This window comes from Gobio gobio (assembly GCF_949357685.1).
Source record: "Gobio gobio genome assembly, chromosome: 3".
In the NCBI taxonomy this organism is placed as follows: Eukaryota; Metazoa; Chordata; class Actinopteri; order Cypriniformes; family Gobionidae; genus Gobio; species Gobio gobio.
In genome coordinates this window covers 62,368,026-62,385,667 of record NC_137099.1, presented here as the reverse complement: position 1 = coordinate 62,385,667, position 17,642 = coordinate 62,368,026, and the positions used below count along the sequence as shown (strand labels likewise).

The 17,642-nt window shown below is 40.5% G+C and overlaps 2 protein-coding genes across 2 annotated transcripts in view; both read left to right on the top strand.

The window, feature by feature from the left end:
• The window catches only part of LOC307122995 (B-cell receptor CD22-like), a 59,026-nt gene extending 46,595 nt beyond the window's left edge, over positions 1 to 12,431 (top strand). Inside the window, exon 7 of the mRNA XM_079811363.1 lies at positions 12,235 to 12,431. Within this exon, the coding sequence (XP_079667489.1) occupies positions 12,235 to 12,317 (83 nt within the window). The 3' untranslated portion in view covers positions 12,318 to 12,431. The remainder of the gene's footprint in view (positions 1 to 12,234) is intronic.
• Positions 1,756 to 17,642, top strand: part of LOC307124221 (uncharacterized protein) — a gene marked incomplete at its 3' end in the record, with an annotated part of 717,433 nt that continues 701,546 nt past the window's right edge. The window contains exon 1 of the mRNA XM_079813270.1: positions 1,756 to 4,390. The remainder of the gene's footprint in view (positions 4,391 to 17,642) is intronic.

Here is a 17,642-nt window from a genome sequence, read left to right as displayed (position 1 = left end):
ATAGGGTCTGTTATGTTAGCTATAATAACGAGCCAGGAACACGAGACCATTTCACATTGCTCTTTACTCCGGAACTGACATCATAACATGTGTCCCCACATATAACCCCGTACTACAGTAGCATCACATTACAAGTTCCCATTACAGAACACCTTCCCCTTTTAAGTAAGGACTCTTTTTATAGTAACATGTTGAAAACTTTGCTGAACCTTCAAACTTGAATTTAGTTACAGGTCACCTAACTTTCATTACATTCACATAAACAAACAGTGAACTTTTTCCCTTTTTTTTTCTTTCTCTCTCTCACAAATTCAACCGTTCAGGAGGCCGTGACACTCGACCAGAGCTGGTCACGTAAGGTGCTCTACTCAAGTCAGTGTCTCTGGACCTGTCTCCATCCTTAGTAGCATGCACATGAGTCTCAGCATCACTCTGTCTAAGGGATTTGACAGTGGTTTCCATGGAATTTTGAGGTAACGGCCCCTGAACTGCTCGCATGTGAAAGCGGTTTCTCCTGATCAAACCACCATCAGTCTGTATGAAGTAAGACCTTGGTGTTTCTGCTTGACTAATGACAGTCCCTTGTGATTTTTCTCTCTCCAGCCACACTCTTTGTCCAGTCTGCAATATTGGTAAGGGACGTGTCTTGTAACGCACGTTGTACCTGCGTTGCTGCCTCTCTTTTGCCCAGTTGTCCGATTCCCTGACTCTCTTAATGTTTGGCCAACGAGGGGTTAGAAAAGTTGGGAGCTGTGGAATGGTAGAGCGCAGTTGTCTCCCCATCAAGAGCTGTGCTGGAGAATACCCATTCTCCAGAGGAGTTGACCGGTAGGTCATCAAAGCTTTTGATTTGTCACCCCCCCCTTTCCAGAGTCCTTTCACAGTAGCCACTGCGCGCTCTGCTTCCCCGTTTGCTTGAGGGTATCCTGGGCTGCTAGTGATGTGTGTAAACCCATATTCCCTGGCAAAGTTCTTAAAGAGTGCACAGCTATACTGTGGCCCATTGTCGGACATTATAGTCTCTGGGATTCCATGGCGGCTAAACACCTCTTTTAAAGCCGAAATTACAGTATTGGCTGTGGCTACATTCAGGCAAGCTACTTCGATGTACCGCGAAAAATAGTCTACAACCAGAAGGTATGTATTTTTCTCCCAGAAAAATAAGTCTGTTCCCACCCGCTGCCATGGTCTCTCCGGCACTGAAGTGGTTAACAGCGGCTCTCTGTGTTCAGCCCTGTGTTGTGAGCATGTGCTGCAGTTCTCCACCAGCTGATTGATATGCACTGACAGTCCTGGCCACCAGACGGCCTGACGAGCCCTTGCACGACACTTTACTATACCCTGGTGACCTTCATGTATACTGTGGAGGACTTCTTTCCTCATGCTGTGGGGAATCACAATTCTCTGGCCCCTTAGGAGCAGCTCTCCTACCACAGAAAGATTTTCTCTCTCCGGCCAGTATGGTCCCAGTTCTGGTGGAAGGACATGTTTTTCAGGCCACTCCGTTTTACAGTATAGGATGAGTTTAGCGCAGATAGGATCAGCCTTCTGGTTCTTGGTTATTGTATTCAACCTTGTTTCTGTAGCTGGGAGGGCTTGAATTACCGAATCCACAAACACCTTAACATCACTCTCATTCTCCTTCTCCGCTTCTGTGAATGTGTGTTTCATTGGAGCTCTTGACAACGTGTCGGCGGTTATCATTTGCTTACCAGGCACATGCACTATGTCGAAAGTAAACTTCATCAGCCTCAGACGGAACCGCAGTATTCGTGGAGGGAGTTCTTCTAGTGCTTTGGTGCTAAGCAGCGATAGCAGTGGTTTGTGATCCGTCTCCAGTCTAAACTTTAGACCCAGGAGGTAAGATGACAGCCGTTCACATGCCCACGTGGCGGCTAAGGCCTCCTTTTCGATTTGGGCATAATGTCTTTCTGCATCCGACAGACCCCGTGAGATGAACACAACTGGTTTCCATGTTCCATCTGCCTGCTTTTGGTTCAGTACGCCCCCCAAGCCAAAGGAAGAGGCGTCAGCAGAAACACATGTCTCTGCTTTTGGTGAGTATGGTGCCAATACCCGCTGTGAACTCAGTTCTGATTTTAATTTCTGAAAAGCCTCTTTTTGTGGTGATTCCCAGCACCATTCATTTTTCTCACTGAGCAGGTCTTTGATTGGACGGGTGTAAGATGCAAGGTGGGGTAAAAACTTACCCAGATAATTAGCCATACCCATCACTCTCCTCACTCCATCTACCCCAGTTGGTTCAGGCATCTCCAAGATCGCCCTGACTTTGTCTGGATCTGGTGCAACACCGTCTGCCCCAATCCGGAGCCCCAGAAACATTGTGTCGTCCGCTGCAAACACACACTTCTCGTTTAAAGTCAAGCCTTCATCTCTCAGTCTCTTAAGGACACAATGCAGTCTCTCGTTGTGTTGCTGCATATTCTCGCCATAGACTAATATGTCATCTGCATGACACACAACTCCTTCACAATCTTCCAGCATCTGCGACATGCGACGCTGAAAATGCTCTGGGGCTGACGAGATCCCGAATGGTAGACGGTTAAAGGCATATCTCCCAAATGGGGTGATGAATGTTGTCAAAAGTGCGCTTTCCTTGGACAATGGAATTTGCCAGAAGCCGGAGGTAGCGTCCAGCTTTGTGAAAACTTTGGCACCAGCAAGCATCGAGAGTGTCTGCTCTACAGCAGGGAGGATGTGACGTTCTCTCCGCACCCACTTATTTAGGTGCGTCAAATCCACACACAGCCGTATCTTTCCTTGGGTCTTGGGCACTACCACCATACCCGCACACCATGGAGTGGGTTGAGTCACTTTAGAAATCACTCCCATATCCTCCATGCGTTTTAACTCTGCTTGCACCTTATCTCTCATTGGCAGGGGCACACGGCATGGAGAAGATAGAGCATATGGGACAGCAGCTGGCTCCAGCTCAATTTTGTATGGCTCCTTTAATTTGCCTAAGCCAGAGAACACTGAGGGGTATTCAGCTATAATGTCCTCCTGTCGTTCTTGTACCGTGTGGAGGCGCTGAATTAGTGTGAGGGCTTCAATAGCAGGGAGCCCTAATAAGGGCTTTGACAGACCCGCTACTACATAAATGTCCTGTTCTGTAGCTTTATTTTTGATGCTTAGACACCCTTTAAATCGTCCCTTCACATCCAGCCTTTGATTTCCTGGTCCGAACAGCACTTTCCCAGGCGGCTGCAACACCCCATATTTCTTAGTGGAGAAACTGCTGCTTGGAATTGCTGTAACCGCAACGCCTGTGTCCAATTTGAAAATTGTGTTTTCCCCATTCAGCACTATCAGTTCATTCCACCCATCAGTTCCTTGTTTATACACTTCTCCAAGAAAAGCAAAATCCCCCTCATCATAACTCTCTGAATGCCCCTCTGTTATGTTATGGACCCCTCTAGCTGACTTACATTTTTTTGCAAAATGTCCCTTGCGATGGCATCTCCTGCAGTCAGCATCTCTAGCTGGGCAGTCTTTCCAGGGGTGATTTTTAATGTTTCCACATCTACCACATCCAACTGACTGGTTCTCTGTTTTAATCTTAAATGGCTTGTGTGTTTTCCTTTCCTTTTTGTGTATAGCCTCAACGTGTCCTGTCGGCTGCTCTGCTCCGCGCAGTATTGGCTGTTGTTTTTTCACTGCTGCACTTTGCCTCACTCTCGTTATCGCTTTCTCCAGCGTCAGATCTGCGTCCAACTGCAAGCTTTCTGACAACTTGGCATCGCGAATGCCGACTACAATCCGGTCCCTTATCAAATCTTCCTTTAAGGCTCCGAAATCACATTGCTCGGCGAGTGAATGAACAGCTGTAATAAACGACTCGACGCTCTCTCCCGGCTCTTGGTTCCGCTTGTTGAATCGCGCTCGTTCGAAGATAATATTCCTCTTGCTAACACAGTGCTTGTTAAAAGCCTCCGTGACGGCCGCGTATGATTTTTTCTGAGCATCAGTCAATGGTAACACATACAGTATATCTTCGGCATCATCTCCCGCCGCATACATGAAAGTGTTCACCTGATATTCCTCTGGCTGTCTATCCAAACCAGATGCGATTCTGTAGCGCTCGAAACGCTTCATCCATCTTGGCCATTCACTTGTATTGGTAAAATCAAACTTGCCAGGCAGAGTTAGCTGTGACGCTAACATCGATGGGACTGGCGCTTCTCTCTCCATCTTCCCCTTATTTCACCGGCATGCACCGTTCTGTGAGTTCTATTTAAGTTCAGTTCTCTTCTGACACCATGTTATGTTAGCTATAATAACGAGCCAGGAACACGAGACCATTTCACATTGCTCTTTACTCCGGAACTGACATCATAACATGTGTCCCCACATATAACCCCGTACTACAGTAGCATCACATTACAAGTTCCCATTACAGAACAGGGTCGATAGCTCTGAATAGAACACATCCCAGCTGCTGCGAAATCAATGACGTCGACACGACAAACTAACAAGGAACTATACTTCTAACCACAGGTCAAGAGCTGTCGTTCCAACCACACAAGTTTGCGATGCAATTTGCGAACGTTCGTTGGAACGATGGTTTCGGGAAACACCAAATCGTTGAACTATGCTGATAACGACGGAACTTGCGACCATAGTTGGCCAACGATGCTTTCGGGAAACGCACCCCAGGGCTTTCTCATGGCGCATCAGCAGAGCATTGCATCGTCAATAGACTGCAAAACAAACAAGGCCGCGTGTAGCTTATTCAAGGAAATTTTTATTTTAATTCCAGAACATGCACTGCACGGGTGCGAAATGTAAAAAAATAAAATAAATACACTGCATCAATTGTTTTCAAAAGCAGTTATTTTTTGGACTATTAAATTAACCAAGAAGAAAAAGAAGAAAAACACTCAATAGTGACATATGAGGTGCCGGATTCAATTAAAAAGGTGCCGGATCCAACATCGGAGGTGCCGGAACATGTTCCGGCGTGTTCCGGCTCAAATTAAGCCCTGGGTACATCTCATAATCATATACTTTGCACCATTGACTAAGACAAAGAAAGAGAAACCTTTAGACATCAAACATGCCTTGGTTTAAACACATAAAAGCAGTGTATCTTCTTTACAGAGCCATTTTGAGCATTTAAGAAGACTTTTACATCACATGAGCATATACAATATAGGGAGCATGCATACACTTAAGAAATCATCATATCTGTAATTTCTGGGATAGTTTAATTAAAGGCTAAATAAAGAGGAATGCTTGTGTATGTGTGTGTTAAGGTCATCTCCCGGCCATTCTCAACATAGGGGTGAGTTAGGGGTCCGGGCTGATTAGGATCTGATTGAAGCTCTCACAGGACCATTTTGACTTTGTTTAATTTGGATCTTTGTTATATTTTTGGTTCCTGCTGATTGTTTTTTTTCTGTTGTTTTCTTTGAGTTTTGTTAGGGGTTTTGGGGTTCTGGAGAGAGGTCCAGCTGCCATAGTGTGGTGTTTACACCTAGTGCTGTGTGTTTTCTTGTATCCAATCTTCACGTGTGGCATGGGCGTGTGTATTGTATCACGGGGGACCATCTAATTGGACAGCTGGCCACCCTCCAGAAACCTCCGCTGCTGGTCACTTTGTGTCATTTGTTTATTTTTGTGTGGTGTGCCGGATACAGATTGGTTCACGTTATGGTATAGCAAATTTTGCTGAAGTTTATTGTAAGTAACATTGATACAATACAGTTGTTATTCCTTTTTTTCTATATACGACCTACATCTCTTCACCCATTCTTTAAAAAAAAGATAACAAACCTGTGCGCCCATAGGGCGTGATTTCCCCGGTTCTCCGGGGTGGCGTAGTCGACCTGTGTAGGTGCCAATCATTAATATTAGATAACGAGTGACTGAGATTGGTCCTGTGTTCTGCTTCTCTTTTCTCCTCCCATATCATCTACAACTTCCCCCTCGGTCGCCACGAAAGCTCATGAAGTAATTCACAATGAGATCATTCATCACTCAATAGATTCTGAGAAGATGAGCTTATATTTCCTGTCATGAGTCGCTGTTTAGAAGTAAAAATATGAAGTTTTCAATGGTCCAGAATAACTGATAAAACATGTTCATCAGGATGAATTCTGTGTTTCAGGGGTTTCTAGTGCTGGTTGGGGTGTGAGTTACAGTCCTTCACACATCTGTGCTCTAAAGGACTCAACAGTGATAATGAGCTGCTCTTATACATACCCTACTGGACATCAGATCATGAAAGTGTTCTGGACCAAAGAGTCTATAAAGGGTGTCGAGTTTCCAGATCTGTCTAATGACACTGAATACAGTCAGAGGCTTCAGTATCTGGGAGATAAACAGCAGAACTGCACCGTCGGACTGAGTCATGTGACACTGAAGGATTCACACAAGTACTATTTCAGATTCATCACTGATAAACCTGATAAGAAATGGCTTGGTGTTCCAGGAGTGACTCTTACTGTCACAGGTGAGTTTGGTGAGGTTTATCTCTTGTTCTGTGCATTATGTTGAATAATAATCAGTGTATGACAGCAGCACTAGATATAATATGTGTGTTGTGTTCAGATCTTCAGGTGGAGTCTCCTGAGAGAGTGACAGAGGGAGATTCAGTCCGTCTGACATGTAAAAGCAGCTGCACTCTGACTGACAGAGCAACATTCATCTGGTCCAGAAACTCACAGCCATTAACTGAGAGAAGAGACAGAAACAATGAACTCCTGCTGCAGTCAGTCAGAAGAGAGGATGCAGGCAGATATAGCTGTGCTGTACACGGACACCATCACATCTCTCCTGATGTTCATCTCAATGTCATGTGTGAGTACAGATCGATCGTTTTTCTTCAAAGTTGTCTTTGAAAAGCTAGCAGAGTTTAAGACTACATAACTCTAATAAATGATCAGTCAGTTTTGTGGGAGCTCTTGTGTCATCACTAAAATCTGGAAGAACAAACTACAGATTTAGATCATGTGTCTCAAAAACACAACAGATTTCTAAAGCTGAGAAGGAAACAGGAAAGATCACTTTTACAAATGCAGAGCTTTTTCAATGAAAAGGCATATAAATGATATATATAAATACTATATGCGAATAATACAAGATGGCCAATAGAGGCTCCCTAAACTACACGAAAACCTTACAGATAATAGTTTTTTTGTTTTTGCGGTTGCACTGTAGATTACAGCCACAAATATCATAACTATCTATAGGCCTACTGTAATTAAGACATATATTCAAGGAATGTATTAAAAACAGAAAGACGCTATAATTTCAGCCTTACTCAGAGGCCGCGGAAACAGGCCAGTTACGCACCTCAATCCATTCCCGACGATCTTGGTTGGAGACGGAAACAGGAAAGATCACTTTTACAAACAGCAAAAACTCAAGACCACACTCAAGAGTGTTAAAGTGTTAAAATAAGAGTGTTAAAGTAACACTGAAGCAGTGTTAAAGTTAATGAGATAATTAAGTAATTGAGTGATGTTTGGCCATTAGTGACGAACACCTGATGATAACAAGCAGAATCGCCAAAGGAGAACACCACAATTCTTAAGTCACCATTGTGGGGATAAGTGTTTGATTTAGTTTGGATCTTGACCCTTGACATTTACCACATTAGATTTTTTTTTTGGTTGCTTTAACAGCCAGACAAGCAAAGTTGATCAGGTGGTGGTTATGTTTTGACATAAACATCAATTGAGCTGAATCATTGATTATAGCCTTATATCCGAGTTACATTTACACCAGCCTTATGATTTGAAGGGATAAAATAAACTATTTTCAACTTATTCCAAAGGTTTTCTTAAAAGTTGTTCTGATCAAAAAACAACAACAACAAACAAAAAAAACATTTTCACAGACATCAAGAATCAGCCGGAGAATCTCAACAGTGGTGACCATCAGAATTGCAGTGCATTCTGGGAGGCCTCAATTAAAATTCCTCCTTGGCTCCAATCATTATGAGCTTTACGAGCTCTTTGTCACCATTGTTGAGATTCCTACACTGATTCTTGATTTGCGTTTTTTTTTTTTTATTAGAACAACTTTTAAGAAATTATATTGAAAATGCTGGATCTTATGTTATAATCAACAAGATAAACCCAACTCAGAGACTAGGCTCTAAATGAGGTTAGTGATTCAGGTCAAGTAAAGACGATGTCAAAACATAACCAACACCAAGCAATCAGCTTTTATCATTGTTTGTCTGGCTGTTACAACTCAGTTACAGCACCCAACAAAATATAATATTAAAAAGTCAAAAGTAAAGCAAACAGCAAACACTGTTTTATTTTTCTCATTTGGCGATTCTGCTTGTAAACATCAGGTGTCTTCAATAATGGCCAATCATCACTCAATTAATCACTTAATTATCTCATTAACTTTAACACTGCTTCAGTGTTACTTTAACACTCTTATTTTAGCACTTTAACACTCTTGAGTGTGGTCTCACATATACTCCCAGGAGAGTTCATTTAAAGGAACTGTATGTAAAAAATGTATTTCAATTAATCATAAAATCGCCCTATGTCACTAGACATTAAGAAATCATGTTAATTTCAAATATTTATATCACTGACAACAGTTTAAAAGTGAAGTTGCAGCCCTCAACTGATGTTGATGTTGACATGTTGTGTTTTGGCCTGAAGCGCCACCCTCCACCTGTCTACCAGTCACGAAGTCAGTAGTGTTTCTGCATTCGGGTTGCCAGCTCTGCTCTAGTTACCATAGCTGCAGCTACAAACTTTTTGGATAAAAAATAAAACTTTACGAAACCTAAAAGACCTCGTTATGAATCAGAAAAACGTTGTGACAATGAAAAAACAAAGAACTTGCTGTGTAGGACTCGTCATTTGCCATTGGAAGCTCCTTGTATCAGCCTACGCTCCTGCTGGATCCTAGAGCCTATCTGGCAACCCGGAGTCAGGGGGAGGGAGAGAGGGGATACACCGCTCTACAGTCATTTGAAAATGATTGCAGTACCAGTTTTGGCCACAATCTTACATACATTTCCTTTAACTCTGGAGTTTTTGCTGTGTCCATTTGGAGAGTTAATCATGAGGATCTTCCTCTTTCAGCTCATCATGGGGCTGTTAGGAATGTGACTGTGATTGTGATCACAGTGGCATCTGGAGGATTATTCTTCATCATCATCTTCATCATCATCATCCTGTTTATAATGTGAGTGCAATAAAAAACTGCAGTGATTGTATAAGTTCACTTTTGGTCTGATGTAGAAGAACATGGCTCATTTGTGTTTGATTATTAGTAATCTTTAAAAACAGAATCATATTTTCTCTTGATTTAATACATTCGTCCATATGCTGTTAATGTCTGTCATTATAACAGGAGGAAACGAAGGAGTGTTAAAACTGAAGATCACAGAATGAAAGAGGTAAATCATCTAAACATCCCAGCCAGCACAGTCATGTGGGGCCCATATGGGCGTCACCTGGGCTGTCTAACTGGGGCCCAGCCAGTTTTGTCCTCAGTTTCCATGTAGGCCCCACATGGGCTAGCCCAGATGAACTGAACACTGCTCAGTGTGCACACTACAGGCTGTTAAATGTAACTGAATCAGTGTTGGAGTTAATGAGATAATTAAGTGATTAATAGAGTAATGACTGAATATTACTGAAGACTCCTGATGATAACAAGCAGAATCACTGAAGGACAGAGAAACACAACAGACTTCAGACACAACTTCACAAACTCACAGACAGTGTGTGTTTGTCCAGAAATCATGAAAATAAAAGAAACTTAGCTCACACCTTTAGACACTTTAGACAACTTAGCATCTGCAATTCACACATCTTTGGATCGTGAGAGAATCGTGGGATTCAATCCAGGATCTTCTTGCTGTGAGGAGACAGTGTTTCCCACTGAGACACTGGTGCTGCCCTTAATCACAGACATAAGACACACTTTGACTATTTCTGTCAGACGACTACAGAAGCTCTTACTGAGAATTAACAGAGCTTTAGATGTTGATGTTTATGGTTAATTTGAAGTCACCATTGTGGTGGGAAGCGTTTGCTTTAGTTGGGCTCTTGGTCCCTGTATTTGAGTTACCTTTTCTTTGGATGTTATAACTGTGTGTGTGAAACACAATACTTATGGCTGAGAAAGCAAAGATAAAGTGACTTCAGGTGTTGTCAGCGCCTTGTCGATGACTAAATCATCAGAAGTCTAGAATCTGATGTTGTGCTTTTGAGTTTTAGGTTCTTGTTCGGCAAATAATAATTTGTTTATTTACTATAACCTTGAATCTGCTGTATTGACACCAGTAGCAATAAACAAATCACTCATCCTGAAAGATGAAAAAACAGCAGGTGCACCTTGTTTTGAGAAAATATTTCACAGTCACACGCAGATATCAAGATTTTGCATATGATTCACAACAACGGTGACAATCAAGCATGATTTTTGTACTTTGAAGCTACCCATCATGCATTGCAGCATGAAATTTTTTGTTATGATTGTCACCGTTGTTGTGAATCATATGCAAAATCTTGATGTCTGCGTGTGACTATGTGAAATATTTTCTCAAAACAATGTGCACATGCTGTTTTATCATCTTTCTGGATAAGTGAATATTTATTGCTATTAGCCCCGATACAGTGGATTCACAAGGTTATAGTATATAAACAAATTATTTTTTGCCAAACAAGAACATAAAACTCAAAAGCACAACATCAGATTCTAGACTTCTGATGATTTAATCATCAACAAGGAGCTGACAACACTTAAAGTTACTTTATTTTTGCTTTCTCAGCCATAACTATAGGTTTCACACACACAGTTATAGCTGCCAAAGAAAAGCTAACTCAAGAAGAGGGACCAAGAGCCCAACTAAAGCAAACGCTTCCCACCACAATGGTGACTTCAGATTAACCATAAACATCAACATCTAAACCTCTGTTAACTCTCAGTAAGAGCTTCTGTAGACGTCTGACAGAAATAGTCAAAGTGTGTCTTATGTCTGTGATTAAGGGCAGCACCAGTGTCTCAGTGGGAAACACTGTCTCCTCACAGCAAGAAGATCCTGGATTGAATCCCACGATTCTCTCACGATCCAAAGATGTGTGAATTACAGATGCTAAGTTGTCTAAAGTGTCTAAAGGTGTGAGCTAAGTTTCTTTTATTTTCATGATTTCTGGACAAACACACACTGTCTGTGAGTTGCTTTGCAATTACAAATGGAAAATATGTCCATAATTTGAACTAGTTTTTAACCTTGAGGTTCCATGAACGTCTATATCGGACGTGCAGAACACGTCAAAAACAGACGTCATAAAAACTTTCATTCTGGCTCCTTAGTGGACGTCTTTTCAACAAACACCTTTGCTCAGTGGGAATTATCCATAAAAACTAAGATGACAGAAAGTCAATCTAATAGGTAAAAAGGGAAGCTGATAATGCTTTTGTGAAGTTGTGTCTGAAGTCTGTTGTGTTTCTCTGTCCTTCAGTGATTCTGCTTGTTATCATCAGGAGTCTTCAGTAATATTCAGTCATTACTCTATTAATCACTTAATTATCTCATTAACTCCAACACTGATTCAGTTACATTTAACAGCCTGTAGTGTGCACACTGAGCAGTGTTCAGTTCATCTGGGCTAGCCCATGTGGGGCCTACATGGAAACTGAGGACAAAACTGGCTGGGCCCCAGTTAGACAGCCCAGGTGACGCCCATATGGGCCCCACATGACTGTGCTGGCTGGGATGACTTTACAGAAGCAGAGAATCAATCGATCAGCCGTTATCTGTGTTTCTGACTGTAACTGTACAGACTGACGGGATTCAAACCTTCTCAATCCAGCAGTTTGTCCTGTAATATAAAACATCAGGAAGCAAACCTACATAGACTGATTTCAGTGGGCAGTTGTGAATGGCCTTGTCAGGTTTTTAATGATAATTTACTGTCAAATCTATGATGACTCAAGCCATTAAGGGTTTTGTACAAGATTCATGGCCGCCACGTCATTGACCAATCAGAGATCACTTCATCATTTATCATTGATTTTAAAACATGATCTGAACTCTTGTGGCTTGAATTTGTTTCAGCTCAAATTAAGAGAAACTGCAGGAACTATAAAATCCACATCAAGACCAAACTTTGAAGAAATGCATGTTATTTTATATATAGCTTTTGCTTAAATGCGACATGGATAACATATATATTCCTGAATGGCTTCAGATGAAGATGTTTTCTCCATTGTTCGTTACCACAGCAAACCCCTGCGCTTCTGTGCACCTTATCGCTTCACTTGAATGGAAAAGCATCATTGATCATATTTTTAATACTATATTGTGATATTTTGTGATGTGTGTCCTTCTGTCTCTCCTGTAGATCTCTGACCCCACTGAAGACACATATACAGCTCTTGAGCTCAAGTCCACGACCTCTGACCTGTACGACACACTCACAGTAAGTGAGACGCCAGCGTCAGATCCTCCATCACAGACAGGGCCGGATTAACCGTTAGGGCAATTGGTCACTTGCCCAGGGGCACAGGACATCTAAGGGGCCCTTGGCGCCGTCAAATATTATGTTAGATCACGTTATAAATGCAGTCCTCACTTTCCTAATTATATGCATATTTTTGCAACCCGTTTGATCAAAATATTATGTTAAATCACGTCAAAAACAGTGTCTGTAGCTTCCTGCGCTGCTGCTGCGAATCACGTGACTTCGTGACTGCTGCGAAATCAGCGTTGCCAGATTGGGCGGTTTTGAATTTGATTGTGCGGTTAAACACGTTTTTGGGCGTGTGGACAAAAGTTGGGCTGGTTTGGGGTCAGTTTCAGTTTCAGCGCGAAATTGTAGCTGGATATCAAATGATTGCTATGCCAAAGTGGCATAAATATACAGAAAGTTATCTACAGTAATGAGTTGGAGAGTGAACCAACTCTCAAAACATGGATTACACCTGTGACTCAAAGACTCTTTATACATAGGCTATAACTAACTCTAAGTGCACAGTTGAATGACTTGAATTGAAATGGAATATATGACTCCTGACCATCAGGAGCACACTGGTCTGACCAGGACATCTGCACCTTTTAAACCGTCCAGACTGCGCTGTACTCGTTTGAATCAACGATTAATCCATTTTGACTGTGTTAAGTTCTGCATTATGTTCTACAAACATGTATTTCACGAAAGACATAACGTTACTGTAGTTCTGTCTGAAGTTTAAGCACGACACAAAGGTAAACGCATTCTTGTTGTTAATTTTTTGTTGTAGGACTATCAGCAGTATCAGTGAATGACACATTTTGGCTGTGGTGTGTGTAATGTGTGTGTAATGCCTGATAATTACGTTGTTTATTCCGATCACTTAAGTTGTATTGGGCACTTTTTGCACTTAAATTAGTTTATTCTTACTGTTGACATTTGAAAATGATGCACGTGTTTTTCCATGGGTTAGTCATCGGTTAATTTCGTGATTTTTATAGTTTCCACTTGGATATTTTGGTCATGCTGCATGACTGTATTTTAATGTATTTGCCCTGCTTTGATCCGTTTTCCTGGGAATTTAATTTTTTTTTTTGACATCATTATTTTGTTTTAAGGAGTTAAAATGGTGCTAACCCAACCTTGATTGACATGGCAATAAAATTATATCACATTATTTTGGAAGTTCAAATTGTGAGTGTTTTTTTTCTTGAATTGGGCGGGTTTTAGTGAGCGTTTGGGCTGGAAATCATCGACCCAATCTGGCAATACTGTCTGAAATTTAAGTGAGACCGCTAAGAAAAACTAAAAAGAGAAAAGGAATTTAAATTAGTCGCCATTTTGAAAAATAATTCAAAAATAGCCACAATTTCACATTGTAGCATTTTAGAAATAATCTCTGGTTTTAAGGTAAGGCTTCCCTAGCTGTCTGCTTTATTCCACTGTTGCAGTCAAAAGATAATTGATTGGCTATTTTGAAACATTTAATAATTACTCTGTAGCCAAGTTCTGTGAAAGATTCATTGTAAGAAGTTATGTTAAACATTTGTGCATCTGTTCTGTCTCTTGAATGCACTTGATGCTGAGGCTATTACACACATCTCCACTGAGCATTGCAGAAGCCTGATATGCTCTTGGTGAAAGCGACTTTGCGATTGTTGCTTTGGGGCAATGGCAGGGGGAGCCCTTGAGTCTTGTTGCCCAGGGCAGAGGAAATTGTTAATCCGACCCTGATCACAGATGATCACATGACCGATCTCTCGCTCTCTTTCACACAGACGTCCTGAAGACTCTTGATCCTCAGAGCTTTTCTGAACATGAGAATCCATCAGTAAGTGTCAGAACCTGCAGCTCTTCTCAATATAATCAATAAAACTCTCTTCAGCACGAGTGTGAGTGCTTTATGATTCTGGAGAAAGGTTTTATAATGTTGTTGATGAACTTCAGTCAGTCTTTCTTCATCTTATTGTGTGTTCAGATCAACAGGAAGAGGCGGAGCTCAGAGGAACCAATCCTGAGCTATGTGGGCGGAGCCACTGATGATTGACAGTTTGTTTTTGTTCTCAAAGTGCTCAATATTATCAGCTTCAGTTATTCTGTCGTTTGTGTTGCTGTAACTTTCCCTTTAAATGTTCAGTTTTATTAGTGATGGTCTCATATGTTCTTGTTCAAACCTTATGGGCACATCGATACTGCAGTTTTGATACATCAACACTCACAAGATACTTATTGGGTATCGATTCCTTTAAAAATATCAATATTCAAATTATATTAATTACAAAACATGGGTTTCTGCATCACTTTAACATGTTTTCAGTACTTTTCCTAATATTTGCTCCAAAACACCCCTGATATATTCAGCTTTATGTCGCTGGTATTTTATTTTATTTTATTTTATTCATATTCATGTTATAGGAATATATTGTTATTTTCTAATATTTCTGATAATAAATATTTTTCACATAATTTTTTACATGATACAAATATTTGTATTTAAATGTGCTCATATTTGCTTTTGCAATAAATGTGTTATTAATGGCCAGTGTGTGGATTTTTTTTTCTAAAAGATTATTTTGAAAAACCACACACACATTTAAGAAATAACTGGTATTGACATTGGTATTGTTAAAAATGTACTTGTAAAGTGCACTTGTTTACTAGCCTGCACAGCAAAATCCCCAGTGTTAAATTAACACTCCTCAGTGTACATATGTGTCCACACTACAGGGTGTTAAAAGTAACACTTAAGAAGTGTTAAAGTTAATGAGATAATTAAGTGATTAATTAAGTTATGATTGACCATTAGTGATGAGAAACACAAGAACTACAACTGACTTTAGTCACAGCTTTAGATGAAATCAACTGAAGATAAAAGAAGACATTAAATCTCTGAAGATCTCAGCAGAGGAGGATTAAACAACTCCACAAACAGCATTACCAGCTTCACACATTACTAACCAGACTGACTTTATTTCTGTCAGACATCTACAGAAGCTCTTACTGAGGTTTAGATGTTGATGATTTATTGAAAATAATAGTTTTGTTTGACGCCACCATTATGGTGATCAGTGTTACTTTAGTTGGGCTCTTCACCCTTGACTTTTCAGTATTTTTTTCTCTCTGCCTGCTGTAACTGTTTGTTACAGTGAGAACAGCAAGATAAACTTGATGATGACAAGTTGATGACAGATGATGTTGGCTTGTTGTTGGTGATGCAGTTGTTATCATCATATAGTGCCTTATTTGCTGATCTCCTGAGAGTCATGGATTATAGTAGCCTTGTGACTCTACAGCAGGAGATCCAGCGGTGTTTTCATCAGATAAACTGATCAATGTTTAAAACATGTACACAAGTCTTGTTTTCTGGTTTAATAACACATCACACAATAAGCACTTCTAACTCCTGCGAGATTTACTCACACACAGACATCAAGAATCAGCCTATGAATCTCAACAATGGTGACATGCTTAATGCCGCAATGCATTCTGGGGGCATCATGCAAAACTCATCCATGGCTCCCAGAATGCATTGCGGCATGAAGCATGTCACCATTGTTGAGATTCATAGGCTGATTCTTTATGTCTGTGTGTGAGTTAATCTCGCAGGAGTTAGAAGTGATTAGTGTACAATCTGCTTTAAAACCTATTCAGCTTTACTGATTAAAACCAATCTGAATCTTTCCTGGAATCACAGTAAAAACAAAGTTAATCAGTGATTTAAATCACTATACAATGATCATACTCTTATCACTGAGCAGCCGAGAGCATCTGATTGTGTTTACTCTTGCTTTTCTTGCTATAGTAAACTCAGTTACAGCAGCCAGAAAAACACTAACATTAAAATGTCATCAAACTGCCCAACTAAAGAAAACACTGATCACAATGATGGTGACATTAAAAAAGTTTCAACAAAAAATGTAATTCTCAATAAGGGCTTCTGTAGTTGTCTGACAGAAATAAAGTCAGTCTGGTTAATAATTTGTGAAGCTGGTAATGCTGTTTGTGGAGTTGTTTAATCCTCCTCTGCTGAGATCTTCAGAGATTTAATGTCTTCTTTTATCTTCAGTGGATTTCATCTAAAACTGTGGCTGAAGTCAATTGTAGTTCTTGTGTTTCTCATCACTAATGGTCAATAATCACTTAATTAATCACTTAATTATCTCATTAACTTTAACACTTCTTAAGTGTTACTTTTAACACCCTGTAGTGTGGACACATATGTACACTGAGGAGTGTTAATTTAACACTGGGGATTTTGCTGTGTGGTCTTACCAGACACATTTCATTTGTAGAGTCTGGCCACTCTCCATTGACAGCCATCGCTTCACTTCAGCTCCGCCCACGTCCCGCCTGACATTAACTTTTTTGCTCAGCAGTCACTGTGGCTCGTGGTTTTCCAAAGTTAGCCACTCAGCATTTTCACTGGCCACAATTTTGCTGTTTGGAAATTACATTTTATATGATTAAAGTTGACTTATGCATGCTTAACCCTCTGGGGGTCTTCGGTCATTTCTGACCCAAAGTGTTTTTTCTTTTTAATGTTAAAAGTGGTAGCTTCATCAGAATAGTCCGAAATTCGGTGACTTTATAGGTACTTGGTATATAAACACACAAAAAAATTGGGGACAGGATTTGAAAGGTCTAATTGGATGTAAAAAAATAGTCACACTCAGGACCTTCGGGTCCAAAATGACCCCCATAGGAAATGAATGGGAAATTGGCAAAAATATGAAAATACAGAGTTTTTTTGTGCATACAATCTACAAATCAGCCAGGATGCAGAAAAAAAGTACTCAACAGTGAAGGGGTGAATCTCTAAAACATCAAGAGTGCAAAACAGACAAACACACACACACACACACTTATACACACAAAAACACACGCACACACAAAGGAACGTGTGTCATTGCAAAAGCTAATTTTGTGAAAAGTGTGAAATAAAAGCAATTATTCATCAATGTAAGAAATAAAGCACACAGCAAAGAAAGCATGTGACTGTAAGCCATCAAGGTTGCAAAATAGACACACACAGACACACACACACACACACACACACACACACACACACACACACACACACACACAGACAGACAGACAGAGTAATATTTCCATTTACTGTTTGATAATTATTATACTTTTGCTGTCATTTTAGTTTTTTGTTCATAATTGCTGTTGCCAATT